This window comes from Lagenorhynchus albirostris, chromosome 8, assembly GCF_949774975.1.
Source record: "Lagenorhynchus albirostris chromosome 8, mLagAlb1.1, whole genome shotgun sequence".
In the NCBI taxonomy this organism is placed as follows: Eukaryota; Metazoa; Chordata; class Mammalia; order Artiodactyla; family Delphinidae; genus Lagenorhynchus; species Lagenorhynchus albirostris.
In genome coordinates this window covers 22490457-22504581 of record NC_083102.1, presented here as the reverse complement: position 1 = coordinate 22504581, position 14125 = coordinate 22490457, and the positions used below count along the sequence as shown (strand labels likewise).

At 37.0% G+C, this 14125-nt stretch overlaps 1 protein-coding gene across 17 annotated transcripts in view; it reads left to right on the top strand.

Annotated features, from left to right (window-relative positions):
- NRF1 (nuclear respiratory factor 1) overlaps positions 1-14125 on the top strand; it is a 136451-nt gene that overhangs the window by 59364 nt on the left and 62962 nt on the right. For all 17 annotated transcript variants that reach the window (XR_009541923.1, XR_009541921.1, XR_009541922.1 and 14 more), the window contains one exon: positions 13122-13262. Coding sequence is in view for 12 of the 17 variants with exons in the window: in XM_060156690.1 (XP_060012673.1) it covers positions 13122-13262 (141 nt within the window). In the remaining 5 variants the exon portion in view is untranslated. The remainder of the gene's footprint in view (positions 1-13121; positions 13263-14125) is intronic.

The window sequence follows — 14125 nt, the reverse complement described above, 5'->3', positions numbered from 1 at the left end:
TATACTATGTGAACTACTCATTTCTGGCTGAAATAACTTTGAATCATTTGTAGAATGATGATCTGTCCAGATTTAAATTGCATTTTATTTTTACTAGGATAAGATTTATTAGCTTACAATAACATTTATTAGATCTCCCACATTGAACAGACATTTCAAGAGTTCAGAATTAGTAATCAGTTGAGATTTTAGTGTATTTTTTTTCACACACACAGATGTTGTGGTTCTTTCTTAACATTTTTGAGTTTTGTTTTGAGTTTTCCTTTAAATTCCCGAGGCCCCAGAATAGGATGCATATTAGGACCTTTTCTTACAGGAATATGGTAGATGGCTTCTAGTGCAAAATGGTACCTAACAGGCAGCCCTCATGTAGTTGACAAACATAAAATCTGGGCATGTCTTCTTCAGTATTAAAATTTTTAGATAGTATTACTATGACTAATAATGATGTGATCTATGAAAAAGCCTCATCTGGAAGACTCAGAAAAATACCTCTGAAAATTACTCACTGAAAAATTCAAAAGAAAGTGTTAGAAAACTGTTGGAGTCTTCCATAGAATACAAAAAGTTACAGACTCTATGAAACAGGAAAAAAATGGTCATATGATAGCCTAAACTGAGAAAAAGCAGGAGATATTTTTCTGTTGACTGACACTTGATAAATATAGGCTAAAGAATAAATGCCAGTAGAATTAGAGACAAAATATGTCTTCCAGACCACTAAAGAGGAAAGAAAGTCTATACACAAAAGACAGAAAATAAGGGGAGGAATTAAAAAAAAAAACAAAACACAAAGTATAGAACAAAGGAATATAAGTGAGACCAATTAATTCTGTTATAAACCATAAATATAAATACTGTATTTATATTGTTGTTAAAAATAAAGATTTGCTTTTAGATTGGAACAACAACAACCCAAATCAGAACCCAATTCTATTTAATTTATGTGACATACTTACAGTGACTCACAAATGTTCAAAGTAGATGCAAACTATACCATCAAGAAAGTGAAAATACAATCCACAGAATGGGAGGAAATATTTGCAAATTATGTATCTGATACAGAATTTGTATCCAGAATATATAAAGAACTCTTATAACCCAACAATGAAAAGACAATTAACCTGGAATTCCCTGGTGATTCAGTGGTTAGGACTCCGTGCTTCCACTGCAGGGCGCATGGGTTCGATTCCTGGTCATGGAACTAAGATCCCACAAGACGCGCAGTGCGGCCAAAACAAAAACAAAAAACAATTAACCCAATTTAAAATGGCAAAGAATCTGAATAGATATTTCTCCAAAGAAAATATAGAAATGGCCAGGAAGCACATGAGCACTTTATAAATAATCATTAGGGAAATGAAAATCAAAACTATGATGAAATACTTCACACCTACTAGGATGACTGTAATAAAAAGATGGACAATAATAAGTGTTGGAAAAATTATGGACAATAATAAGTGTTGGGATGTCGAGAAATTGGAAGCCCCATACATTGCTGTTGGGAATGTAAAATGATGCAGCTGCTTTGGAAAACTTCGGCAATTTCTCAAAATGTTAAAAGCAAAGTTACATATGACCCAGCGATTCTACTCCTACGTTTACCCAAGAGAACTGAAAACAAAACTTATACACACAGTGTTCATTGCAGCAAAACTTACATACAAAAATATATAACAGTGTTCATAGCAGCATTATTCATAATAGCCACAAAGTGGAAATAACCCAAATGTCCACCAGCTGATGAATGGATTAAAAAAAGTTGTATTATCTATACAGTGTAATATTACTCAGCAATAAAAAGGAATGAAGTACTGATAAATATTACGGCATGGATGATCCTTGAAAACATTGTGCTAAGTGAAATAATCCATTCACAAAAGGCCATATGTTGTATGATTTCATTTATGTGCAGTGTCCAGAATAGTCACAGCTATAGAGACAGAAAGTAGGTTAGTGGTTGCCAGGTTGGAGAAGGGGGATGAAGGAATGGAGAGTGACAGCTAGTGGGTATGGAGTTTCTTTTAGGGGGACTAGATTATGATAATGCTTATTACATGACCCTACAGATATTTAAAAGAGTGAATTGTACACTTTAAACAGGTGAATTGTATGGTGTGTGTGGTAGGCTGATTAATGAACGGCCACCAAAGATATACAGATCCAAATCCCTGGAACCTTTGAGTGTTACTATATGGCAAAAAGGACTTTGCAGGTGTGGTTAAGTTAAAGATTTTTGAGATGGGGACATTACCCTGGATTGTTCTGGTAGGCCCTAAATCTAATCAGAGTGTCTTTATATAAGAGGGAGACAAATGTAGAAGTAGGAGATGTGTTGGCAGAAGCAAGAGGGTGGGTGCAGGGAAGGGGTCAAGAGTGAAGGAATATGTGCTAGACGGCAGCTAGGCAAGATGAGAAAATGGATTCTCCCTTAGAGCCTCCAGAACAACCAGCCCTGCCAACAGCTTGAGCCTGTGAAACTAAGAGAAGGAATTTCTGTTGTTTTAAGCCACCAAGTTTGTGATACTTTGTGGCAACCATAGGAAACTAATATGTATGGTATATGAATTATATTTCAGTAAAGGTGTTAAAATTTTAAAAGCAAAATAACAGGCAAAGGTATGTCAGACAAATCCCTACAAAAATAAATCATGGATCACAGCATTAATATCAGACAAAGCCAGATTCTCAAGACAGATGAGTATTAACTGAGAACCATAGGTCTTCTAGTGTTGATAAGCAGTTTATGTCTCAAGAAACATTAAAGCAGAGAATGTAGATCAAAAAGTTAGAAATGGGAGAAAAAAATAAAAAGAAACTACAGTGGTAGTAGGAGGCTTTGCTATCTTTGTCAGATCAAGGAAGAAAAATATAAATAAGAACATAGAGATCTGAATATTAGAATTAATAAGGTTAATATAAAGGATAGATATATTAACATTGATATCTTACAAATATATTTTTGAATATACCATATTTGAAAAATTACATGAATGGGTTATAAGAATTGACCATATGTTATTATTAGGCCCCAAAGAAAATCTTAATAAATTGTAAAATGCAGAAAATTACACAGGCCATGTTTTTGACCAAAGTATAGAAAATTTAGAACTTAATATAAAAAAGATTGACAGGAATTTTCAGCCACATGGAAATTTGAAAAAACAACTTAATTTGCAGACTACTTAAAAACAATTTTTAAAAAACTTTAAAAATTATGATCTACACTGATGCTCAAAGGAATGTTTATTGCCTTGATTTTTTTTTTTTATACACAAGAAAGAAGGAAAAGAAACTACATCTAAAGCCAGAAGCTGGAAAGGGAACAAGAAAATAAGTCTAAGAAATAGAGTAAGTAAACATGAGGAAGAAATTAATGATTTTGTAAACAGAAGTAGAATTGTTACATTCAAGAAATGGTACTATGAAAAATCCAATGAAATAGAAAAACTTCTAGCATGCTAATTGAGAAAAAGGATGAAGAAAAATACACAGTCTTAGAAGTGAGATAAGAGTTATAATTGCAGATAAGAATAGACTAAACATTGTAAGGAAATGATATGCATTAATTTTGTTCTTTTAAATTAAAAATCCTAACTAAGTGGATAATTCAATAAGAAAATAAAATAACGAAAATATATCTAAACCTCAGTAGGATAATAAACATGTACAAAACTGAAAAAGTAATTAAACCATATCCTTCAAAGGGACACTACGCTCCTGATTATTTGGGGTGACTTCTGTTAAACCTTCAAAGTACAGAATATTCTTTAATCTTATATATATACCAGTACACAGGGTGGTATTAAAGAATCAGAGCTCATGTTTACCATAATCAATTATGCAGTGTATTCCACATAATCTCATATTAACAACAGTAAAAGAAATGATTTGGATTTTGTAATAATGTCTAACATTTATTGAATGCTGTGTTCTAGGTTATATTATAAGCACTTTGCATGTATTATCTCATTAAATATTATTAAAATTTTGGTATTTGCATTTTGTCCTCCTACCTGAAGCCATCTTTAATATTCCTTCTTGCTCTTCTTTCTGGAGGCTGCTGGGAACTCTGGAAAATTAAAATTCAGTAGGGCCATTCATCTTTGGAATATGGATTTCAGATTCAAGATTATCAGTTATTTTACAAATTTGTCAAAGGGGGATTGAAAACGTTACTGGGCCATTTTTTTTTTTTTAACTTTTGTCTATTTATTTATTTGGCTGCGTTGTGTCTTCGTTGCTGTGCGCAGGCTTTCTCTAGTTGCGGTGAGCGGGGGCTACTCTTCGCTGTGGTGCGCAGGCTTCTCATTGCAGTGGCTCCTCTTGTTGCAGAGCACGGGCTCTAGGGTGTGCGGGCTTCAGTAGTTGTGGCATCCAGGCTTAGTTGCTCTGCGGCATGTGGGATCTTCCCGGACCAGGGATTGAACCTGTGTCTCCTGCACTGGCAGGCGGATTCTTAACCACTGTGCCACCCGGGAAGTCCCTACTGGGTCTTTTAATAGATGGTGTTGAGGTTTCTCTTATATTTTCCAGGGTTTCATTTATTTCTCCATACTGTGTTCTGCCCATATTACCTCCTTGCCCACAGTTGGGATGTATGGCAAGCCACTGTAAACAAAAACAAAAACAACAAACTGGAAAAAAGAATTTTCAAAATAACAACTACAATTTACTGAGTGTTTACAATGTGCCTGTTTCTGCTAAGCACTTTATGATTTTTACTTAATCATTACAGCAACCCTATGATGTATATATATATATCTGTTATTATCTGTGCTTTACAGATGTAGAAATTGAAGGTTTAAGAGCTTAAGTATTTTGTCCAGGGTCACACAGTAAGGAGTGAACTAATGATTAACATTCTTAGTATATAAAGAGCTCTCAAAAATCAATAAAAATAGGAACAGATTAATGAATAAAAAAGATCCAAAGATATGTTTGAATATGGGTCAGATATTAGAAGATGATATTAAGGAAGTACGTTATTTTTGCAGGTTGTGATAATTGTATTGTAGTTGTGTATGAGAATGCCCTTATTTTTCCAAGATGCATGTTGAAATATTAAGAAGTATTGGGACTTCCCTGATGGTCCAGTGATTAAAGAACTCCGAGCTCCCAATGCACGGGGCCCGGGTTCAATCCCTGGTCAGGGAACTAGATCCCGCATGCCTCAACTAAGATCTGGTACAAATAGATAGATAGATAAATATATATATATATATATTTTTTAAAGTGTTGCAAAGTCTATACTTTAAGTGGTTAGCCCAAAAAATGTTTGTGTGTATAGATGGCAGATAAAGTAATTATACCAAAATGTACAACTATTGAATCTAAGTGGTGGATATACAGACATTTATTTTACTGTTCTTTCCACCTTTCTGTATATTTAAATTTTTTCATTTAAAAATTATATTTTTTAAAATACCCAAAGACAAAAGAACATAAATAAAAGGAGAAACTACAAATGTTTAACAACCACAGAAATTTTCAAAGAAATGGGAATTAAAACAAAAAGTCATTTTACATGGCTCATGTTGGCAAACAGGAAAAAGATATATAACTTGCAGTGTTGGCATATCAGACAGGCAATGTAAATTGGTGTAATTTTCTGGAGGGCATTTTGGCAACTGGGATAAAAAGTGCCCCCAGTGTACACTTTTTAATCCAGCTTCCTTTTGAAATTTTCTCCTAAGAAAATAATTGATTAAATGAGCAAAGATATCAGTCACTGTACTATTTATAGTATTTTTTTAAAAATTGAGAATAACCTAAAAGTTCAAAGATAAGGGGTTGGTCAGATAAATCGATGGCTCATCCATAGATAGGACTGCTACACTGCCGTTAAGCATGATGACATAGATCTTTCTAATATTTTCAGATGCTGATGATGAACTATTAAGTGAAGAAAACAGGTTAATAGAACCATACAGAATTTGATCCTACTTTAAAAGTAAATCTGCATTTTCTACATGTTTATGAAATTGCTGAGTGCAGAGGATTGTTGTAACTAACATTTGTATAGTATAGCAGATTTATATTCTCAGTAGTCCTGACAGGAACCCTGAGATGTAGGTATTTATTTTGCAGATGAGAATACTAGCTCAGAGAGGTTAAGTGATTTGCCCAAGATTCCCCAATTTCTGAATAGTAGAGCCAGGGCCCAACATCTCCCATAGGTTTGTCTAGGATATTGAATATGGAGTTTCAAATTTAATCTCATTTTCTTAGTCTTTCCCCCACTCCTCTAAAGGGGGACAAATATACCTTCCAGTTCTTCCCAGTTCTGTGAAAGGTCAGTATGGTTGCTATAAGCAAGCCACCCACTATGGCTACTGCTAGCTTCTTTCTGGGGAGGGAAAGAGGCAGTATAACGGTCATTATTCTGGTGCCACTGAACAGCAAAGGTCGCTTTCCCTTTCGCTCCTCCTGGTCAGACCTGCAGAACCAAGAGAAGAGGCCAGAGAACCTTGGGGGTGAGTAAGTGATGAGGTGAAAGAGAGTAGGAAGTAAGAGAGAGAAACTTCATCTATATGTGCATATGTTTGTATGTAGTTTTTAAGGGAGAAAGTCATTTCCATGTATATTGAAGATGCAAATAACACAAAACAAACATTATTAAAAATACTTTCAAAAGATTGACTGAAAGAGAATAGGAAAGAGAAAAATCTCCTCCTGGATATTTTAATAGCATCTCAAGTTCAGCAAAACTAAAGTCTTCTCCTCCCCAACCAAAGAAATTAATGTCTGTTTCCAATATCTGTCCTCCTCATCCAGTTACTCAAGGCAGAAACCTAGAGCCATTTTGGCACCTCCCTCTCCTCTTCTCCACCCCACACCCCATCTATTACTTTGTTCTCCATTCATTTCCTAAATATCTCTGAAATTGGCCCACTTTCTCTGTTTCCATTGCCACGACCCTAGCTACCAATCTTGGTGTCCATCCAGTTCCCTTTTCGGTGGCAGGAGCCCTCTGCTTGACTCCCACCTGTCTCTAGCCTCATCTTGCCCCATTCCCCAGCTTCTCTCTCTACTCCAACCACAGTCTTTGTTCACTCCCTTGCTTCAGCCCTCCACAAAGCTGTTGTGTATGCTCTTCCCTCTGATTTGCCCTCTCTTACCTCCTTCTTCACCTTATTAAACTTTGACTCATATTTAAGAACTCATCTCAGTTGACACTTCCTCTGTGAAGTCTTTCTGACCTCCCTATGCAGATTAAAGCCCCTTGTTCTATCCAAGACTCTCACAGCGCCTCTGAGCACTTATTATAGATGCTTTATTATTTACTGATTTGTGTGATTATTTGATTAATGTCTGTCCCCAGCTAGATTGTGAGCTCTTAAGGTGGCAGGGACTGGATCTACGTTATTCTCCATTGTGCTCCCAGTGCAAGCACTGTGCCTGCCATGAACAGTTGCTCAATGATATTTATTGAATGAATGAAGCATCCTAAATGTTTGGCAGCACTCAGAAATTCAGAATGCAGATTTGGTTTCTAAATTCTGATCCTGCATTGGATCAAAATTGAGATCTTGAGAAGTAAAGATCTATTAAGTTAGATTGTGTCATCTTTTATAGTACTTGTCCCAGTTTGTAATTACACATTTATTTTTGTGATTATTTTTGTGTTTGTCTTCTCCACTAGATTGGAATATATACAACAATGGGTAACTGTGACTGATAACTTTGCTTACCATTTTGTCCCCAGCCCTTTCCTTAGCACAGTGCCTAGCATACAAATGAATAATAAATATTTTTTGGATGGAGAAGCTACTGGTTCAGAGATTACATATGCCATGTCTATATATGTAACATGGGGGTAGTGAAATAACTTAAAATTAGGCAAACTCTCAGGGGCCTTTGACTGTGATGGAGAATGAGAGTTCCTTAACCTAGAAACTTAAGATTTCTCTAAGCTGCTTGGGATCTACTACCTTCAGATCTAATGTCCTCTGCAGTTTAAAACTTTTGTCTTTTTAAGCCTCTGCTCTTTAAAACAAAGCAAGTTAAAAGACCTCCCGAATAATCCCATTGAATGTTTTGGTCTTTTTGAGTATCATTCTTAGTGAATGAAGGTGTGGCTCCCATAGTAACACATAGAGTTATCAACATTTAGACAGGCTAATTCAATCCTGCCCATGGGTTGATGTTAACTAGAGTGGGCATATGTAGCTAAAAACTTCCCTTTTGTGAAAACTCTGTTTAGGCTTTGATTTCTTGAGTGGTTTCCCACATTGATTTTTCCTATATGTGGCTCAGTGTCCTCATGTGTGAAATAAGGATAATACCAACTTCACTGGGGAGCAGTAGAAATTAATTAAAGTTTATTATCATTCCCCTATATGTAATGTTTACAGAGAACTGGCATGAAAGGCATTGGCAAATGGTAGATTTTAAAGTTGCTGTGCCCTAAGGACATTGTCTTGGTGGCTTACTGCCTTATCACATACTTTTATGAGCTTTGTAGAATAGGCCTAGAAAAATTTTATTGAGGGACAGAGAGAATTTCCATCTTTTTTCAGAAGAACCATGGGAGTTTCTGAAGGTGGAGCTCTTTCCTCAGAGTCAATAATCCATAGCATTTAGATGGGGTTACTCTGGGTATGACTAACCAGTTCTAAGGTACAGATATTAGTCACAGTCACAGAAGCAAGAGGTAGCTCTGGGGTTATCACCAGCTTCTTTGAAGTCATCCTTCTGCCTTTGTTTAATTCCACCTTTCCAATACTCTCATGATTTCTTGTTTTAAGTCATTCACTTATTTAGATAGGTTTTTAAAAAATGGCTTCAAGTTACATGAAATGTGGAAGCATATTTAAAAAGTAGTAAAGGAAAAGCCCTATTGTTTATTAACTTATTCAACAAATAACTAACACTGTTAGATACAAAGTATGAGATAAGGATTCCATCCATCTAAGTCCTTTGAGGTTTCAAGGTTCAAAAGTAGGGATCCAGGGGGCAAGGGGAAAACTTGAGATCTGGACTGAGGCAGGAGAGGGAAGAGGCTGACATTGGGACTGAAGAGAGAACAGAATGAAGCCAACAGATTTCTTGGGCCACAGCATGTGGCCTGGCTCTGTGCCAGGCATGCTTCAGGATCACAGGTCTGAAGGCAGCTTTGCACTTGAGCATCTCTTTGTTATATACCTCAGATGACAATGTATTTTTAATCTCAGAGGGGCTCATAGGTAAAAAATATTAAAAATCTATTTTGAGACCTTCCTGAAGATTCCTCTTTTATCCAGAAAAGCTTTGAGTATGCAAAATAATTATATCTTGTCTGGGACTGTTTTTGCAACCTCACTAAAGGCCCATTGACCTTACGGTTGTAGCAGCCAATTCCTAAATCCTCAACAAGCGCGTTCTGTGCCCAGAACTCTAATGGCTCCTGTAAACACCCTAAACGCTCTCATCTCTGTTAATTATGAGGATGTTTGTTAATGTATTATCTGTACATGTCTGAATATGTGAAATGTTTCATAATATATATTTTAAAAATAAACAAAAGGCCTGGTTCCTGTGCTCAGTGATTTCATAACACTAGCTGTGTACAGTGTAGCCTGGAAATAACATGTAAGTGACACATGATTATTTGAATCTGTAGAAGTTTAAAGGAGTAAGATAATTATGGCAAGAACACTTGGGAAGTTTTCTCAGAGAAAGTGGAAGTTGAGTTGGGCCTTGAAAGGTGGATAATATTTGGATAAGAAACAGAATTAGTTCAGTTGGGCCTTGAAAGATGGATAATATTTGGATAAGAAGCAGAATTAAAGACCCAGAGACAAAAGAACTTGCTAGATGCAGAAGTTAGTGAGGAGGATGGCCAGCTAAAGAGGGAGGATGGTGAGCAAAGCTGCCCAGTAGGACTCTGGGTTATGTGCTGGGAACTCAGGAGGGTGCTATTCACATAGTTCTCAGAGCTGGGCGTGCACAGCTGTACGTGGTGGCCCTGGTGGAAAGTATTGGGAAAGTAGGGAATGATCAGAACAGTTGAAATGCAAGACTGAGAAGTTTGGACTTCATCCTATAGGAAGTGGGGAACTGTAGGAGTATTTTTGAGAAAAAAGATAAATGATAGTGAAGTGACTGAACATATAGGCTTTGAAGCTACGTAAAAATTAGTTTGATTTTCTGCTATATTCCTATATACTAGCTATATAATTTGGGGAAGTTACTTAAGCCTGAATTTTCTTATCTGCAAAATGGGTATAATGGTAGTTTCTTTATAGAATTATGTGAGAATTAATTGAATAATGTATGCAGTGCATGACACATAGCAAGTGTTCAGTAAATGGTATTTGATTATAATTTATCAGTGTATCAGAAATTTTAAATGGCAGCAGTATAGAGGATGAATTGGGGGAGGAGAGATTGGTAGGCAGACCAGCTGATTTTGTTTTTAAGTGGTTTTTAACTTTAATTGTGAAACAAGTTAGTTGACAGCGACATATTGGTGTGAAGTGACAAAGGCTTTAGCTGTAGTTTTTGGAATAGAAGGTGGAAGTTGGAAAAGAAACAAACCTGTATTTCATCATATCTCTGATACCATCAATTATAAGATGCACCATTATTTATGTAGCACCAAAAAAAGAAAAAATGACAAACTCTGACACAATGCTTATTATCACTTAGAATTTTTATTTTATACTTATTGATAGAGTTCTTTCAGGCTTACTTAGATACAGATTTTAATCATACTGCTTTTGTAAATACATAAAAAGGAAAATGTAAGTGAAATAAATTTCCTATTTCTAAATTTTTTTTAGCTATTCCTGAAACTTTTTCACACTCACAGTCCAATTCTTCTGGATTACTTCTTGTTTCAGAGTCATCATTGTATGTGTGGTTTCATGTAATATTGTCCTCTGTGCCATCAAGAGCATGGGTGGTGCTTCATTTCTTTAAAAAGAGCTCTACTGTTGTCTCTGAGACTTTTTCCACGCTGCGACAAGTTTGATGCTGGTGCTTTTTGGTCTTACCAGAAGGATCACTGGGGAAGTTATGAGACAACAGCCAAGACTCACATTCCTTTCTGAAATGGTGCTAAATGGTTTGTTGATTTTAAAGGCCAGGGGTTACAGTCATGCCTCCAGGGATAACAGCCATGTTCACATATGTGCAGTCAGTGACTGCTATGCCCCATAACACCTGGTCTACAGCAATTTTAACATGTATTCCAATTTCAGAGGAATGATAAATGTGGTGGTGGTGGGGTTCATCTCAGGATTGATAGATCAGGTAGAATTGAAGCCCTAGCTTTTTAATTCTGGGAAAGTTAGTTAACTTTACTAAGCAGACTTAGGAATATCGTGTTCACACCTGAATTTGTAACTTACTCTGAGGGATGCTTTACCAGCTTCTTTATTTTTTTTTTTAATCAAGATTTTTTTAAGGAATTATATAGCACGGGTAAGTTTAGCAAAATGCCTGGATCTGAATTCCTAGAATTCTGCTGACCCATACAAATGGCTGAAATTGTTTCAAACTAGCTAATAATGTAATAATAGTAATAATCTAATGATTTTTTTGTTTTTGAATGCCAGGTGTTTCTGCACAATGAAATTTACCCTTATATTATTTTCATTCACTCCTACTATGGGAATACATACTAATATAATGATTTAACCTGATACATTAAAGTTCAAAGACCATAAACTAGGCTTACTCAGTTTTTCTGTGAGTTGGTAGTGTAAAAACTCTACTTAGGATATAGAAACCTAGAAATCAGAAAATATGTGTCCTTAAAGATGCCATGACAACACAGCTGTTTAGTTACAATAAATATATCAGCAGTAATTTTTGAAACTTTCTCTTTTATTGGAAACCAGGATAAAACTGAATCTCTAGAGATAATAATGACTCTACAAGTTTGCACTATTTTTCTTTCATCACTTTTATTGTTGATCTATTTGGAAAACTCTGTAAAAGTTGTACATCGTAGCCAACAATAATTTTTACTTTTCCATATGCTTGAGGTTGAGTATGGGAATCTTTCTCTTTTAATCTTCATAGTGAGATATTTATAAGGAAGTGTGTGGTGATTGGAGTTCAGTCCACTTAGCAGAAAACCCAGGACTCAGACATGTCATAACTTCTGGGTAAACCTCATTTTCTCTTACCCTTTTTTTCCCTAAGATAATGGCCTGAGCCCTGAAAGCAAGTTAATTTTCTATCCCATCTTGTCACATTTCTATAATTCCATGGCTTCTTTGTTATCCCCAAAGGTATCCTCATCCCCCTTGTGTATTCTTGTAAGTGAATGAACCCATTATTGGTGGTGGTAGGATCCAGTGTCTGTCTGCCATTTCTGCTCATGATAGAAGAATGTGTACATGTACAATGTGCTGCTGTTAAGTTCTGTTTTTTGAGAGACCTTTCACTGGCAGTGGAAGGAATGGAGTCAGTAACAGTATCTGCTTCAGACCTGGGCTTGTCAGAGTTACAGACGCATCATGGGTTTGAAGTTCACCTCTGTCACCAGGGAGTACCAGACAGGAGGAGGAATTGACCTGTGGTGCTCTCTCTGGCCCTGGGCCTTACTGATAGTGACACCTATGACACCCAGCTAGTTTTTTTTCTCTGATGCCTTTCAGTGCAGCCTCTTGTACACTTGAATCTCCTATTTGTTTGGTAGTCTAGCTTTGTAGGAAAGTAACGGCATAGGAAAGTTTCAAATAAGTTTCTTAGAGTTTCAGAGACATAAGTCCTCAGTGATCTTGAAAATGATTTTGGTAATTAACTGCCACAGCTAGGTTTTATCAAATGGCCTGGGAAATGCAGAATAACGAATGCCATTCCTGTTAGATCTGGAACAGATATTGGGGCCAGCATTTACGGAGAAAAGGTGATTTTAACTGAGGAGCGGTATTTCTGTAAAAGATTTTTCCTCTGGCTTCTTTCTACAATTGTTACCTGTAATTTCATTATCTTTTCATTTAATTCTGTACAATGTGATGTCTTTGGGGCCAGCGGGTATTTTTATCTGCTAGCTGTGGACGTGTTTGTTCTTAGGGCTCTGCAATGGCTGAGGGAGGCCCACCCCACCCACTCTCTGGTTGCTTGGCACCAACCCTCCCTGGTTGTTGGGCATCTTGTTTACTTCTGCCCTTAATTCCCTGCAGGTCCGTAAGTACAAGAGCATGATCCTGGAAGACCTGGAGTCTGCCCTGGCAGAGCACGCCCCTGCGCCACAGGAGGTTAACTCAGAGCTGCCGCCTCTCACCATCGATGGAATTCCAGTCTCTGTGGACAAAATGACTCAGGTAAGGGGCAGGGAGTGAGGTGGCACAGGTGTGGGCGGGCCTCAGATCACTTTTTTTAGTTTTGTCCTCCGTGATATACCACCAGAGTGAGACACAGGCTGGAGTCTGATAGTGAAACAGTAGCAGCCTTGGAAAAGAAAATGTAGTGCCAGGAGAATGCTCCAGCCGAGGGCGTGGATATGGTCTTCTACTTCTGTTGGCAGTTTTTTCCTTTCACTTGGGCCCTTGGGTTAGATAAAGAAACTTTTAGCTGGAGTTGGTTTGGACAGGAGACTGTCAGGACTTTGATGAATCACAATCAGGGGGACAAGTAAACTTTCAGTCTCTTTTGGGCTGAGCTGTTCCTCTTTCCATATAACTTCTGAATACCACCACACTATTGCCAAGGAAGGCTCGCTGCTCCAGGGAATAAGAATGGAAAACTCAGAAGGACACCCTCCTGAGTCATTGCTTTCCTCCTCTCCCTTTGAGAGGGGAAGTCAAAATGTACTCAGCCTGATAAATCAACATACCTCAGGGAGTTTGCTGAGACTGTCCCTTATAAGTTTTTTAACTTTAAAAGTGATAGCTTGATCGAGATCAAATGCCTTTTTTATGACATCTTTCTACCTTATTTCTTTATTACTACTTCTAGCTTTAAATTCAGTTGTGAGTTTTCTTTCCTTATCTTGTTCAGACTTCCAGCAGCATTTAACGTAGTTGATTACTCCTTCCTTCTAAAAATACTTTCTTCTCTTGGCTTCTGTACCCCACCCTCTCCTGAATACCCTCCTGCCTCACCGGGCGCTCCCTCTCAGCTCTGTGCTGGCTCCTCTTCCTCTTCTCACCTGATCAATATTGGCAAGTCCCAGGGCTCTATGTGT